General features: G+C 47.2%; 1 protein-coding gene and 1 non-coding gene across 5 annotated transcripts; both read left to right on the top strand.

The window, feature by feature from the left end:
* The first annotated feature begins 4,826 nt into the window (after nucleotides 1–4,826).
* On the top strand, nucleotides 4,827–4,898 carry trnag-ucc (transfer RNA glycine (anticodon UCC)). Its single transcript has one exon. It is a non-coding gene; the product is annotated as a tRNA-Gly (tRNA).
* A 2,287-nt stretch (nucleotides 4,899–7,185) lies between these two features.
* On the top strand, nucleotides 7,186–11,066 carry LOC137312638 (zinc finger protein 436-like). 4 transcript variants are annotated; one of them, XM_067979163.1, is made up of 3 exons: nucleotides 7,186–7,545; nucleotides 8,223–8,311; nucleotides 9,623–11,066. In XM_067979163.1, exon 3 carries the CDS (start codon nucleotides 9,957–9,959, stop codon nucleotides 10,908–10,910), a length of 954 nt encoding a protein of 317 aa, XP_067835264.1. In that variant the 5' UTR covers nucleotides 7,186–7,545; nucleotides 8,223–8,311; nucleotides 9,623–9,956; the 3' UTR covers nucleotides 10,911–11,066. The 4 variants fall into 4 exon arrangements, with proteins under 4 accessions (XP_067835264.1, XP_067835263.1, XP_067835262.1 ...); XM_067979162.1 differs by having other exon boundaries at nucleotides 7,186–7,700; XM_067979161.1 differs by having other exon boundaries at nucleotides 7,186–7,711; nucleotides 8,223–8,297.
* The last annotated feature ends 914 nt before the right edge of the window (nucleotides 11,067–11,980 follow it).

Genomic DNA, 11,980 nt, shown 5'->3' with positions numbered 1-11,980 from the left:
ACTTTACAACCTCTAACTATTAAACTGATGTTTCCAAACCAGCTGTTTCTCTCGGTATCTTTTGATGGTAAAGAGCCTTTCATAGTTAAAGTGTGCAACTGTGGAATGAGCCAATAGGTTCTGTTCATTCTTGGACTCTGTGCTGATAATTGAACGTGTGACTCCGAAACAGGGGGGAGGATTCCTCAAACCAATCCTGGAGAAATATGGGAGGAAAGTGGGAGTGGTGTATTTGCTGTGACCGTGTAGGAATAATATCTGACAGCAACAGACTCAGTTTATTTTAATCGGAGTGAAACTCTTGGTTGCTGAGAGTAATACTGAGCTGCAAGATTGCTGAGGGTACAAATGGAAGAGAGGGTTAAATGTGTGACACTGTCCCTGAGAGAGGGATGAATAATGTGTCTGTCTCTGAAATAATATCAGTGAGAAATGAGACTGCAACTTCTGTCACTCCACTGTTGTTAGCAATTGGAATGGAATATCTCCCTATTTGTTATTGGATGAAAACAAGCAATTACAGGTCAGTTTCTCTCTCTCTCTTTTGTACTGTAAATGGAGGTGGGATACTTATCTTGAGCGTGATACAGACACACTGAAAGGAACCGTAAGGCTGATACTGTGCCTGTCTGCATCTCTCTGTCTAGCGCTGTACGTGAAGATGTGATACTGTTTAAAATGTGTGAAACGGACACACTGATGGGAAGTGTGAGACTGGTACTGTGTCTGTCTGTCTGTGTCTCTGTCTGTATCACTCTCTCTCTAGCGCTGTACGTGAAGGTGGGATACTGTTTACTGTGTGTGAAACTGACACACCGATGAGAAGTGTGAGACGGATACTATGCCTGTCTGCCTTTGTGTCTCTGTCTATCTGTTTATCTGTCTGTCTGTCTTTCTCTCTCTCTAGTTCTGTACGTGAAGGCGGGATACTGTTACTGAGCATAATATGGACACACTGAAACAAAATGAAAGACTGATTCTGTGTCTGTGTGGTGTTGTTGAGACGGTCACTGTCCTTTTACTATGTATGAGCCGGCCTGACGGTGCACTTAACTGTCTCCAGTCCTGTAAAGAAAGATGGAGAGAAACAGCCTCAGTAACGAGCCGTCTCTGGGTGTTGAGAATGGGATGGATAGGACACTAGTTACTATTGTCTGTCAGTTAGTTTAGGAGGAGAGATAAACACAGAGAGACTGGAGGAGCCCAGAGCGGAAAATTATTATTATCGTCAGAACCAAACATATTCCTGTGTGCGAACAATCTAATAATGTAAAACCAGATGTGGATTATCACAGCCACAGTTGTGATTGGCTCCTGCCCCTGAATCTGGGGACCAGACACTGTGAGGAGCGCCGGCCTCAGAGTGTTTAACAGTTACTGAGCTGGGAAACTACAACTAACCCCCGAGAATCTGCAGCACAGGGCGAGCGGGGAGCAAAGCCTGTCCCTGGAATTGTCAATCTGGAGAACAGTTTATCCTGTGAATGTGAAGATGTGAACATTGTGTCAGAGAGAGTGTGTTAAAGGGGCGGGCGGGCTAGATTAATGTCACTGTGTTTGTGTGGCCGGTCTCATCGCCGGATTTCCGAGACCCTTTTGAGTAAACTTAAAAAAAAATCACCGTTAAGCGATCGCCTTCCTCCCCTGCCGAGTTCCGAAGTGGAAATTTAAGGTTAAGTTTCAGTTCAATTCAAGATTTCAGCCGAAAAATGGAGATCATGTCAGCGATCGGGTGAGAGAGCGCGATCAGTGCAGCAATGAAACGGGTTAAAATCGAAACTGGTGCTTTTAATTCGGGTGAAAGTTTTTCGACAGCAAACATTCCGGTGTTAGAGAAAGGAAGGGGCTAGTCTGGGACTCTGGAGTGCCGGATTTTAATTGGAATTGGGAAGTTTCAGAGGAGAGAGAAACACAGAGAGGCTGGAGGGGCCGGGAGCTGACAGCAGGATGTCTCCGCCCCGTCCGCTCTGTGCCTTTAAGTTGCTCTGTGCCGCCGCCTCTCGTTTCATTTCTGACCCAGCTCTGACTGTCAGAGAGATTTTCTACAGAGTCCCGGACATGACAGACACTGCAGCCGCGGAAACGGCTCCTCCTGCCGCCGCCGCCGCTCAAACCAATGCTCCGAAGAAGAAGAAGGCGGTTCCCCGACCCACCGGTCCCAAATTGGGCGAACAGGTCCTCAAGATTGTGGCGGATTGCAAGGATCGCAAGGGGATATCCCTGGCCGCGATAAAGAAGGTTCTGGCTACCAAAGGCCTGGATGCGGAGAAGCTCCGGTCCCAGATCAAATAAAGTATCAAGAGAAATGTGGAAAAAGGCTCCCTGGTGCAGATCAAGGGCACGGGCGCCTTCAGAGTCGCTAAGAAGGAAACCCAGGCAAAAGTGGTAAAGAAGGTGAAGAAACAAGTAACCTAGAAATCTCCCGGAAAGAAACCAGCGGCCAAAAAAACAGCCATCAAGAAATTAACGGCCAAGAAACCAGCGGCCAAGAAACCAGCGGTCAAGAAATCGACCACGAAAAATGCGGCGAAATCACCAATTAAGAAGAAAGCGGCGGCTAAGAAGCCCAAGACCCCCAAACCAGTGAAGGCGAAGGCGAAGAAGGTGGAAAAACCGAGGGCCAAGCCCAAGCGGAAGTCAGCAAAGCCTGAGAAAGCAGCGGGCAAAAAGAAATAAAAAATCAAGTGCAACTTGTGACCATCTGAACCCAACGGCTCTTCTCAGAGCCACCCACGTCTCTCAGAAAAGAGCTGATCCCGGAATCAGATGATTCCTGTCCCGGGGCCGGGCTCAGATTTCTGATAGAAATCATTTCAAATAAACCCAGGGTCCTGGTGACTCGCTGACATTCACAACCCACGCCCCAAGCCCACTGTCTGAAATAAAATAGAGAGAATGGGATGTCCGGGCCGCGCCTCACTGTAACTGGCGTGTGTTCGGCTCCAGTCCCAGTTCCTTTTTTCACCCAGATTCAGGTCGATACTCCGTATCAGGGTAAAACTGGCGGAGATCCGCCGCTATCACAATTCAAACCCCAAATCATGAGATTCTTCAAATCAGCTGGAATCCAGTGTTTGTGAACTGCTGAAACCGTATTGGGGTGCGAATTTGGTCCCCATGGCTGTTCCGTGTGTTTGGGTAAAGAACTGGTTATCGAAGGTGAAGACATTGTGATCCAGGATGAAGCGGATGAGTTGTAGGATGGCGTCCGGAGATTGGCTGTTGTTGGTGTTGAGTATTGATGCTGTCGCAGCGATGCCGTCATCGTGGGGGATACTGGTGTATCGTGCCGAGACGTCCATCGTGGTGAGAAGTGTTCCTGGTTCAACTGGTCCGTGGGTGCTGAGTTTTTGTAGGAAGTCTGTAGTGTCGCGACAGAAGCTGGGGGTTCCCTGTACGATGGGTTTCAGGATGCCCTCGATGTATCCAGAGAGGTTCTCACACAGGGTTCCGTTGCCTGATACGATAGGACGTCCGGGTGTGTTGGCTTTGTGTATCTTTGGGAGGCAGTAGAAGTCTCCCACACGGGGAGTACGTGGGATGAGAGCGCGTAGGATGCTTTGAAGGTCTGGATCGAAGGGCTTGATCAGTTTGTTGAGCTGGTGGGTGTGTTCTTTGGTCGGGTCTGCGGGTAACCGCCTGTCGTGTTCCTGGTTGTCCAGTTGTCGGTATGCTTCTTTGCAATAGTCCGTTCTGTTCTGTATGACTATGGCTCCTCCATTGTCCGCTGGTTTGATGACGATGTTGCGGTTGGTCTTGAGAGCGTTGATGGCGTTACGTTGTGCTCGGGTGACATTCTGGACTGTCTTCTGAGTGCGGCTGATGAATCTGGCATTGACGCATTTCCTGACAGCTTGAGCATACATGTCCAGCTGAGGGCAGCGACCCTCTGGAGGAGTCCAGTTTGACTCTTTCCTCTTCGGTTGCTGAATGTCGGTGGCTGAATGTCCTTGACATTCAGCCACCGACATTCAGCAACCGAAGGGTAAGCGTACTCCAAGGCGGCCTTCGAGACACACGACAACGCAAAATCGTCGAGCAGAAATTGATAGCCAAGTTCCGCACCCATGAGGACGGCCTCAACAGGGATCTTGGGTTCATATCACGCTACACGTTACCCCACCAGCGATCAAATGTTATCTGTTTTTAATATAACGGGTCAGTTGCTGTCTTTTCTATGTTTCTACCTCTCTATCTCTGTTTTTTTTTTGTTTGTTGTTTTTTTTGGTGATTTGTATATTCTGAGACCTGGCAGGTAACACCTGTCTGTCTGCACACTGATTGCCTTGGCAACGGGCAGTTGAAAAAACTGTCTGTTATCACCAAGATTGTTCTGTGAATTATAAATGCGACTTCAATTCGAGGACTTCATTTCCACATCGTTCACCTGAGGAAGGAGGAAGCCTCCGAAAGCTTGTGAATTTAAAATAAAATTGCTGGACTATAACTTGGTGTTGTAAAATTGTTTACAATTGTCAACCCCAGTCCATCACCGGCATCTCCACATCACTTTCTAAAGAACTTATAGACTTGCATATTAAGCAGCCAGTCGTGCCCAGCTGATAGTCAGGTTACCGTAATCATTTAATGTAATCATTTAACCTCACTGAATGGGTGATGCGGCCGATATTCGGTGAAGGATTCCTGGCTGTTGTGTAATTTCCATTGATTGGGGTTGGCGACATCTACTGGGCGGATACGGGAACTGCAACAGAGCGAGAAAGGATCCGTCAGAAAGCAGTTCAAATGAAGAACAAAATCCAACAGCCTGCAGTGTCTGTTCAGGGTCTGATGTCTAACAACTATCTTAGCATCCTGCATTGTCAGTGATGGTGGTATAGTGGTGAGCATAGCTGTTTTCCACGCAGTTGACCTGGGTTCGATTCCCAGCCATCGCAATTAAGTGTTTTTATTTGTTTATTTCCATCAAAAACTCTTGAGTTTGCAATCGAATTTGATACAGTTCAGTTCGACATTGTTTCCAAAACATAAACGGGTTTAATTATAGTAGAATGATTTCAGCCTTCATTTCTTTTCCCTCCAGAAGGAATAGAGGAAAAACATGCTGGAAATAGTGAGCTGCAAAGGGTGTAATGAGAGTGAGGAAGGCAAATGATATGGTAGCCTTTATTTTAAGGGTGTTGGAATATAAGAGTAAGGAGGTCTTGCTGCAATTGTAGTATTAGGAAATATTGTGTAAAATTGGCCTATATTCTGTGAAGATAGAAGAATGAGAGGTGATCTCATTGAAATGTGTAACATTCTTAGACGGCTTGACAGGGTAGATGCTGAGAGGCTGATTCCCCTGGCTGGAGAGTCAAGGACTGAAGCTTATCGTCACAAGATAAGGGGGACGGCTATTTAGGATCGACGTGAGGAAAAATTTCTTCACTCAGAGGGTTGTGAATCTTTGGAATTCTCTACCCCAGAGGGCTATGGATGCTCACTGGTTGAGTATATTCAAAGCTGCGATCGATAGATTTTTGGAATCTCGGGGAATCAAGGGTTATGGGGATCGGGAGGGAAAGTGAAGTTGAGGTCGAAGATCAGCCCTGATCTGATTGAATGGCAGAGAGGGCTCGTGGGGCCGTATAGCCTACTCCCGCTCCTATGTCTTACGTTCTTGTGTAGAGAGCCTTATATCCAAATGTGCTGATGATACTAAGTTAGGTGGCACAAATAACATTGTAGATGGGAGCAGATAGTTGCAAAGGGACATTGATAGATTCATTTGTAGGCAAAACTGTGGCAGATGGAGTTCAACGTGGGGACGTGTGAGATCATCCACTTTGGATCATAAAAATATAGATCAGAGTATTTTCTAAATGGCAAGAAACTAGGAACTGTGGATGAGCAGAGCAATTTATGGGACCAAGTACAGAATTCACGAAAAGGTGCAAAAATTTTTTAAATGGTAATGGAATTTTGATCTTTATCTCAAGAGATCTGGAATAAAAAGGAGTGGAAGTTATGTCACAGTTATACAGAGCTCTGGTTAGACCTCATTTAGAGTACTGTGTTCAGTTCTGGGCACCGCACCCCTGACAGGATAAGAATACATTAAATATGAGTAGGAATAGATGCCTCGAGCCTGCTCCGCCATTCAATAGATGATAGCTGATCTTGAACCTCAAATCCGCTTTACCGCCCTATCTCCATATCCCTTGATTTCCTTGTCCAAAAATCTATCAAACTCAATCTTGAATACACTAAACAACTGAGCATCCACAGCCCTCTGGGGTGGAGAGAACAGCATCGATGAAGATAAAGGAAATGAAATGAAATGTGTCATACAGTTACATCTCGCTGCTCTGTCTGATCATTTTCGTCGCTATTTCCCTGCAGAGGGATTTGAAAATTTTATGGAAAAGCGTTGGGTGAAAGATCCTTTTGCTTTCGAAAATTCTGAATCAATAATGAAGCTAAACTTGATGCTTGAGTAAGAAAACGAGCTGATGCGACTCACCTGTGAGCACACTGAAAACACGCCACACGTCATTCAGTTTGTCATCTTTTTCGATCAGTGCTTTCAAAGAATATCCTCTGTTGAGTAAGATTAGTGTTCTGTTATTGCGGCCGTTCACAACAACCTACATCTGCGAACTGGGATTTTCGACTTTGAGAACAAGAGAAAGAAACCGACTGAACAGCGCACCTGATATGCGTGGAGAGCTTTCATCTTGTGATCCAGATTGGAAATAGATCATGAACAACAGGGAGGCCCACCCGTCACATCAAGTAATGAAACTCAACCAGACCTTTTTTTTACTGTATTTATACTGTATTTTTAAAAAAATTCAAGCAACGTCGATGTTAATTTAAGTTGTGACTTGAAGTTGAATTAGTGAAGTGAAGAGCGAGCATGGATTCACCTTTATTTGGATTTGCTGAAAACTCCAGTCAGAAGATATTATTGTTTTGGGTCCCTGGGGGAAGTACTTTCCTTCCACTGGCTCCCGATGAAACCAGTTTGAGAAACACTGTTCCACATTGTACGGTCAGTGTCTGTTTCGCAAACCGGTTCTGAATTCCTCAGTCTGTATTTCTCGACACTGTTCTGTGGGCGACGCGGGCAATAAAACACTGACCGACAACCGGCGAGTAATGGCGGCCGCAGGCCCCACAATCCCCCGCACCCCAGAAACCGCTCTGTCTCTAAAAAGGTGCTCATTTCCTGATCAGACTGCGCATGCTCCCAGGCCCGCCTTGCATTCCACAGCGCCTCGGCCTTGTCGCTTGTCGCGAGTCCGACTCGGTGGAAACGGGAGAAGAAACCAGGAAGCGGCGGGTCGGACGGGGGAGGCGCTGGGTGATGGGTTTAATGGAGCCCGGGGATCCCCGCCCGCCCGTCCACCCGCCGGGTCCCCCGGCTCTGATTCGGGGCCTGAGCCGCACTCGGTGTTGCTGAGACTCCGCTCAGTAAATGCAGTTTGTTGTTGATCTGCTCCCATTGGCCTCAGCTTTGCCGGACAGAATCAGCCGGGGACTCTGGCTGTGCTGCTCTCCATGGTTGAAATGCCGATAGCTCGCTGTGTAGGCTCACAGGTGCAGAATTACCACTTGGCAGGGTACTGGAGGGCAAACAGTGGCTGGGCCCGAACCCCACCATCACGCAGCACCTTCAGGAGAGAAAGGGAGAAAAATCGAGGATGCGATGAATCTGGATTTCAAACATTGAGGACGTGCCAAGGAGGGAGAGTGTGTGGGATGGGTGATTTACAGCTTAATATGGGCAAGGAGGGAGAGTGTGTGGGACGGGGGATTTACAGCTTAATAGGGGCAAGAAGGGAGAGTGTGTGGGACGGGGGATTTACAGCTTAATACGGGCAAGGAGGGAGAGGGTGTGAAACAGGGCATTTACTGCCTAATTGGGGCAAGGAGGGAGAGTGCAGGACGGGGGATGTACAGCTTAATAGGGGGAAGGAGGGAGAGTGTGTGCGACGGGGCATTTACAGATGAATAGGGACAAGGAGGGAGTCTGTGTGCGACGGGGGATTTGCAGCTTAATATGGGCAAGGAGGGTGTCAGTGTGCGACGGTGGATTTACAGATGAAAAGGGACAAGGAGGGAGAGTGTGTGGGACGGGGGATTTCCAGATGAATAGGGGCAAGGAGGGAGAGTGTGTGGGACGGGGGATTTAAAGCTTCATATGGGCAAGGGAGAAAATAATGTTCCACAGAAACTAGAAATGTTTGTTCTGAATTTCTCTCCTGTACTTGCAGAGATCACTTTCGTCGATGATGAGGACAGATTGCATGGACTAGGCTTGTATTCTCCTGAAAACACAAGATTAAGGGGTAATCTAATTGAGGTATTTAAGATGATTAAAGGATTTGATAGGGTAGATCGAGAGAAACCACTTCCTCTGGTGCGACAGTCTGGAAAAAGGCGGGGATCACCTTAAAATTAAATCTCGGCCATTCAGGGGTGATGTCAGGAAGCAATTCTTCACACAAAGTGCAGTGGAAACCTAGAGCTCTCTTCACTCGAAAAAGCTGTTGAAGCTGGAGGTCAATTGAAAATTTGAAAATTGTGATTGATAGATTTTTGTTTGGACAGAGTATTAAGGGTTATGATACCAAGGAGGGTAGATAGAGTTAAGATACAAATCAGCCATGGTCTAGTTGAATGACGGAACAGGATCGTGGGGCTGAATGGCCTACTGCTGTTCCTATGTTGCCAATGGCAGCCATCAGCAATAAGGCTGTCGAAGGCAAGGGCCTTGTTCACAAATGAACCGACGAGGGAGATGTAGAGAGAGGTGGTGACTAGTCAGGGAGTGTCTGTAATTGAAGGAGAAATGGTGATGGGTCAGGGAGTGTCTGTAAATAAAGGAGAAGTGATGATTGGCCAGGTCGTGTCAGTAAATGAAGGAGAAATGGTGACTGGTCAGGGAGTATCTATAAATGAAGGAGAAATGGTGACGGGTCAGGGAGGTCTGTAAATGAAGGATAAATAGTTACAGGTCAGGGAGAATCTGCAAATGAAGGATAAATTGTGACAGATCAGTGACCGTCTTTAAATGGAGGAGAAATGGTGACTGGTCAGAAAGATTCCATCGCCAAAATTGTGAGATATCACAGATGGACTGCTTACAGGCAGCAATAGGGAGGGACATAGTATCGAAATGAGGGGTCGAGGATATACACCCAGCTAGAGTCAGCATCTTCAGGGGAGGAGAGGGATTGGAACCAATGAGAGTAGAACTGAAACCAGTCAGAGTCAGCACCTTCAAGGGAGGAGAGGGATTGGAACGAATGAGTGTAGAACTGAACCCAGACAGAGCCAGGACTTTCAGGAGAGGAGAGGGTGGGCAACCAGTCAGTGTAGAACTGAAACCAGCCAGAGTCAGGACCTTCAGGGGAGGAGAGTGAGGGGAACCTGTGAGTGTGGAACTGAACCCAGTCAGAGTCAAGGCTTTCAGGGGAGAGAAAAAGCTTAAAAAGAAGGGAAAATGTTGGAGATGGTGCGATAGGATTGGATTTCAGCAGAGGGTGGAGGGTGAGTGTGTCGGACGGGGATTTACAGTTTGGGGGAATGAGCGGGAAGAATGTTCCATAGAAACTAGAATTTCCTGTTGTGAATTTCTATCCTCTGTTCACAGTGTAAACTCCTTTTACAGGGTATTAGAAGGGGAGGATTTGCAGACGGGAAACTCAAACCAAACATCACGTCAAGATCTGACAGTCACTCATTTCACCGGCACCTGGAGATCATCGAGCTTTGAATATAGAAGGAGAAATGTTTGTCTGTTCAGTCTGTGGGAAAAGATTTCAAATATCAGTTTAACTGGAAAAGCACCGAGAAACACACACCCGAGTGAGTGTTCCAGTGCACTGACTGTGGAAAGAGCTTTAACCAGTTACACAGCCTGAAAAAAAAATCACACCATTCACAGCAGGGAGAAACCATACACGTGTTGTGTGTGTGGACGAGGCTTCTACTGATCGTCCAACATGGAGAGAGACAAGGACAGCCATACCATGGAGAACCCGTGGAAATGTGGGGACTGTGGGAAGGGATTCAGTTCACCGTCCCAGCTGGAAACTCATCGACGCAAACACACTGGAGAGAGGTCGTTACCCGGCTCCGTGTGTGGGAAGGGATTGAATGCGTCATCCAGCCGACTGAAACACCACCGAGTTCACACTGGGGAGAGGCCGTTCACTTGCACTGTGTTTGGGAAGGGATTCACTTGTTCATCCAGTCTTCTGACACATCAACTTGTTCACACTGATAAGAAACCTTTTAAATGTTCTGACTGTGAGAAGAGCTTTAAAAGTACAAAGGATCTACTGGCACACCAACGTATTCAAACAGGGGAGAGGCCGTTCACCTGCACTGAGTGTGGGAAGGGATTTACTCTGTCATCCAACCTGCTGACACATCAACGTACTCACACTGGAGAGAAGCCGTTCACCTGCACTGAGTGCGGGATGAGATTCACCCAGTCAGCCCACCTGCTGACACACCAGCGAGTTCACACTGGGGAGAGGCCGTTCACCTGCTCCAAATATGGGAAGAGATTCACTCGTTCATCCTACCTCATTGAACATCAACTTGTTCACACTGGTAAGAGACTTTTTAAATGTTCTGACTCTGAGAAGAGTTTTAAAAGTAAAAGGCATCTTCTATCACACCAACGCACTCACACTGGGGAGAGGTCGTTTACCTGCTCTGTGTGTGGGAAGGGATTCACTCGGTCATCCCACCTCATTGAACACCAAATTGCTCACACTGATAAGAGACCCTTTACGTGTTCTGACTGTGAACAGAGTTTTAAAAGAATGGGGGAGCTGCTGAGACACCAACGCACTCACACTGGAGAGAGGCCGTTTACCTGCTCTGTGTGTGGGAAGGGATTCACTCGATCATCCCACCTGCTGATACACCAGAGAGTTCATGAGTGACTCCAGGGGTTGGACTCTGCTGTTAATCACATCCAGGACTGAACCACGTTCATTCTGACGGTTGGGGTTTCTTTCTGATGTTAATACCCCCTTTAACTGGGCTGGAGTTAATATTCTGTACAAGTGTTAAATAAATTAGCTTTCTTTTAAACACAATGGGCTCAAAATTGGGTCGTGTAGCGCCCGTTGTTTCTGCGCTACGTGGCATCTCGAAGTGCCAAGATAGCTCCGTGCGGACGTTCCCAGCGTGACGTGCACCGGTCGCCAACTTGGACTAGGTATTAGCACGTGCGCAAATACCGAACGCCGGCAGCTTGTAAAGTAAGGAGATAATGGATACAATCAGTGTGCAACGCTGATTTAAAGTGACAGACACCATTTTGGATCTTAAGGTTCAACTCAATGCAGTCCTACCCATTGACCATCTGATCATGTCTTAGAGTGCCTGGAGGACCCCCGACCAGCGCTTTTTAAAGTGACCATGCAGGATGTACAGGATAGCGGGTGGATTATTGGTCGTGGCTGCTGATGCATTTGTGACTGTTTTTGGAGGTATCCTAAGCTGGGACATAGCCTAACAGTTAGAGCCAGGACTTGCAGGAGTGAAGTTAGGAATCACTTCTACACGCAAAGTGTGGGAGAAGTTTGGAACGTTCTTCTGCAAATGACAGTTGATGCGGGCTCAATTGTGAATTCTAATTCTGAGATTGATAGATTTCTGTGAATCAAGGGTGTGAAGGGATATGGGGCTCAGGCCGGTATACGGAGTTAGGCCACAGGTCCATCATGATCTCATTGAAAGGCGGAACAGGCTCGAGAGGCTAAATGCCACTTCCACTTATTGCCTCCTGTTATGAGCCACCTTCTCCTGCATGAAAGCGAGACATGTATCTGGGTGATGTGCTTGTCATGGGTGAATAGCTATCAGTGAGTGTGTCCTGTGGCTTGCAACAGTGGTAATGTGTAATGGTGAGAGGAAGCATCTGACTGAAAGAGTTGAGTAATGATTGTTGAGTTTGTTGGCATGTGGGCGATGGGGGGAGGAGTGGGTGTACAATGCCTGGTGCAGT

Source organism: Heptranchias perlo, unplaced genomic scaffold (assembly GCF_035084215.1).
Source record: "Heptranchias perlo isolate sHepPer1 unplaced genomic scaffold, sHepPer1.hap1 HAP1_SCAFFOLD_43, whole genome shotgun sequence".
Taxonomy (NCBI): Eukaryota; Metazoa; Chordata; class Chondrichthyes; order Hexanchiformes; family Hexanchidae; genus Heptranchias; species Heptranchias perlo.
This window is presented reverse-complemented; position numbering and strand designations above follow the sequence as displayed.

Coding starts and splice junctions, on each gene's coding strand:
- LOC137312638 (XM_067979163.1), top strand. CDS start 9,957: ATGGAGAGAGACAAGGACAGCCATACCATGGAGAACCCGTGGAAATGT.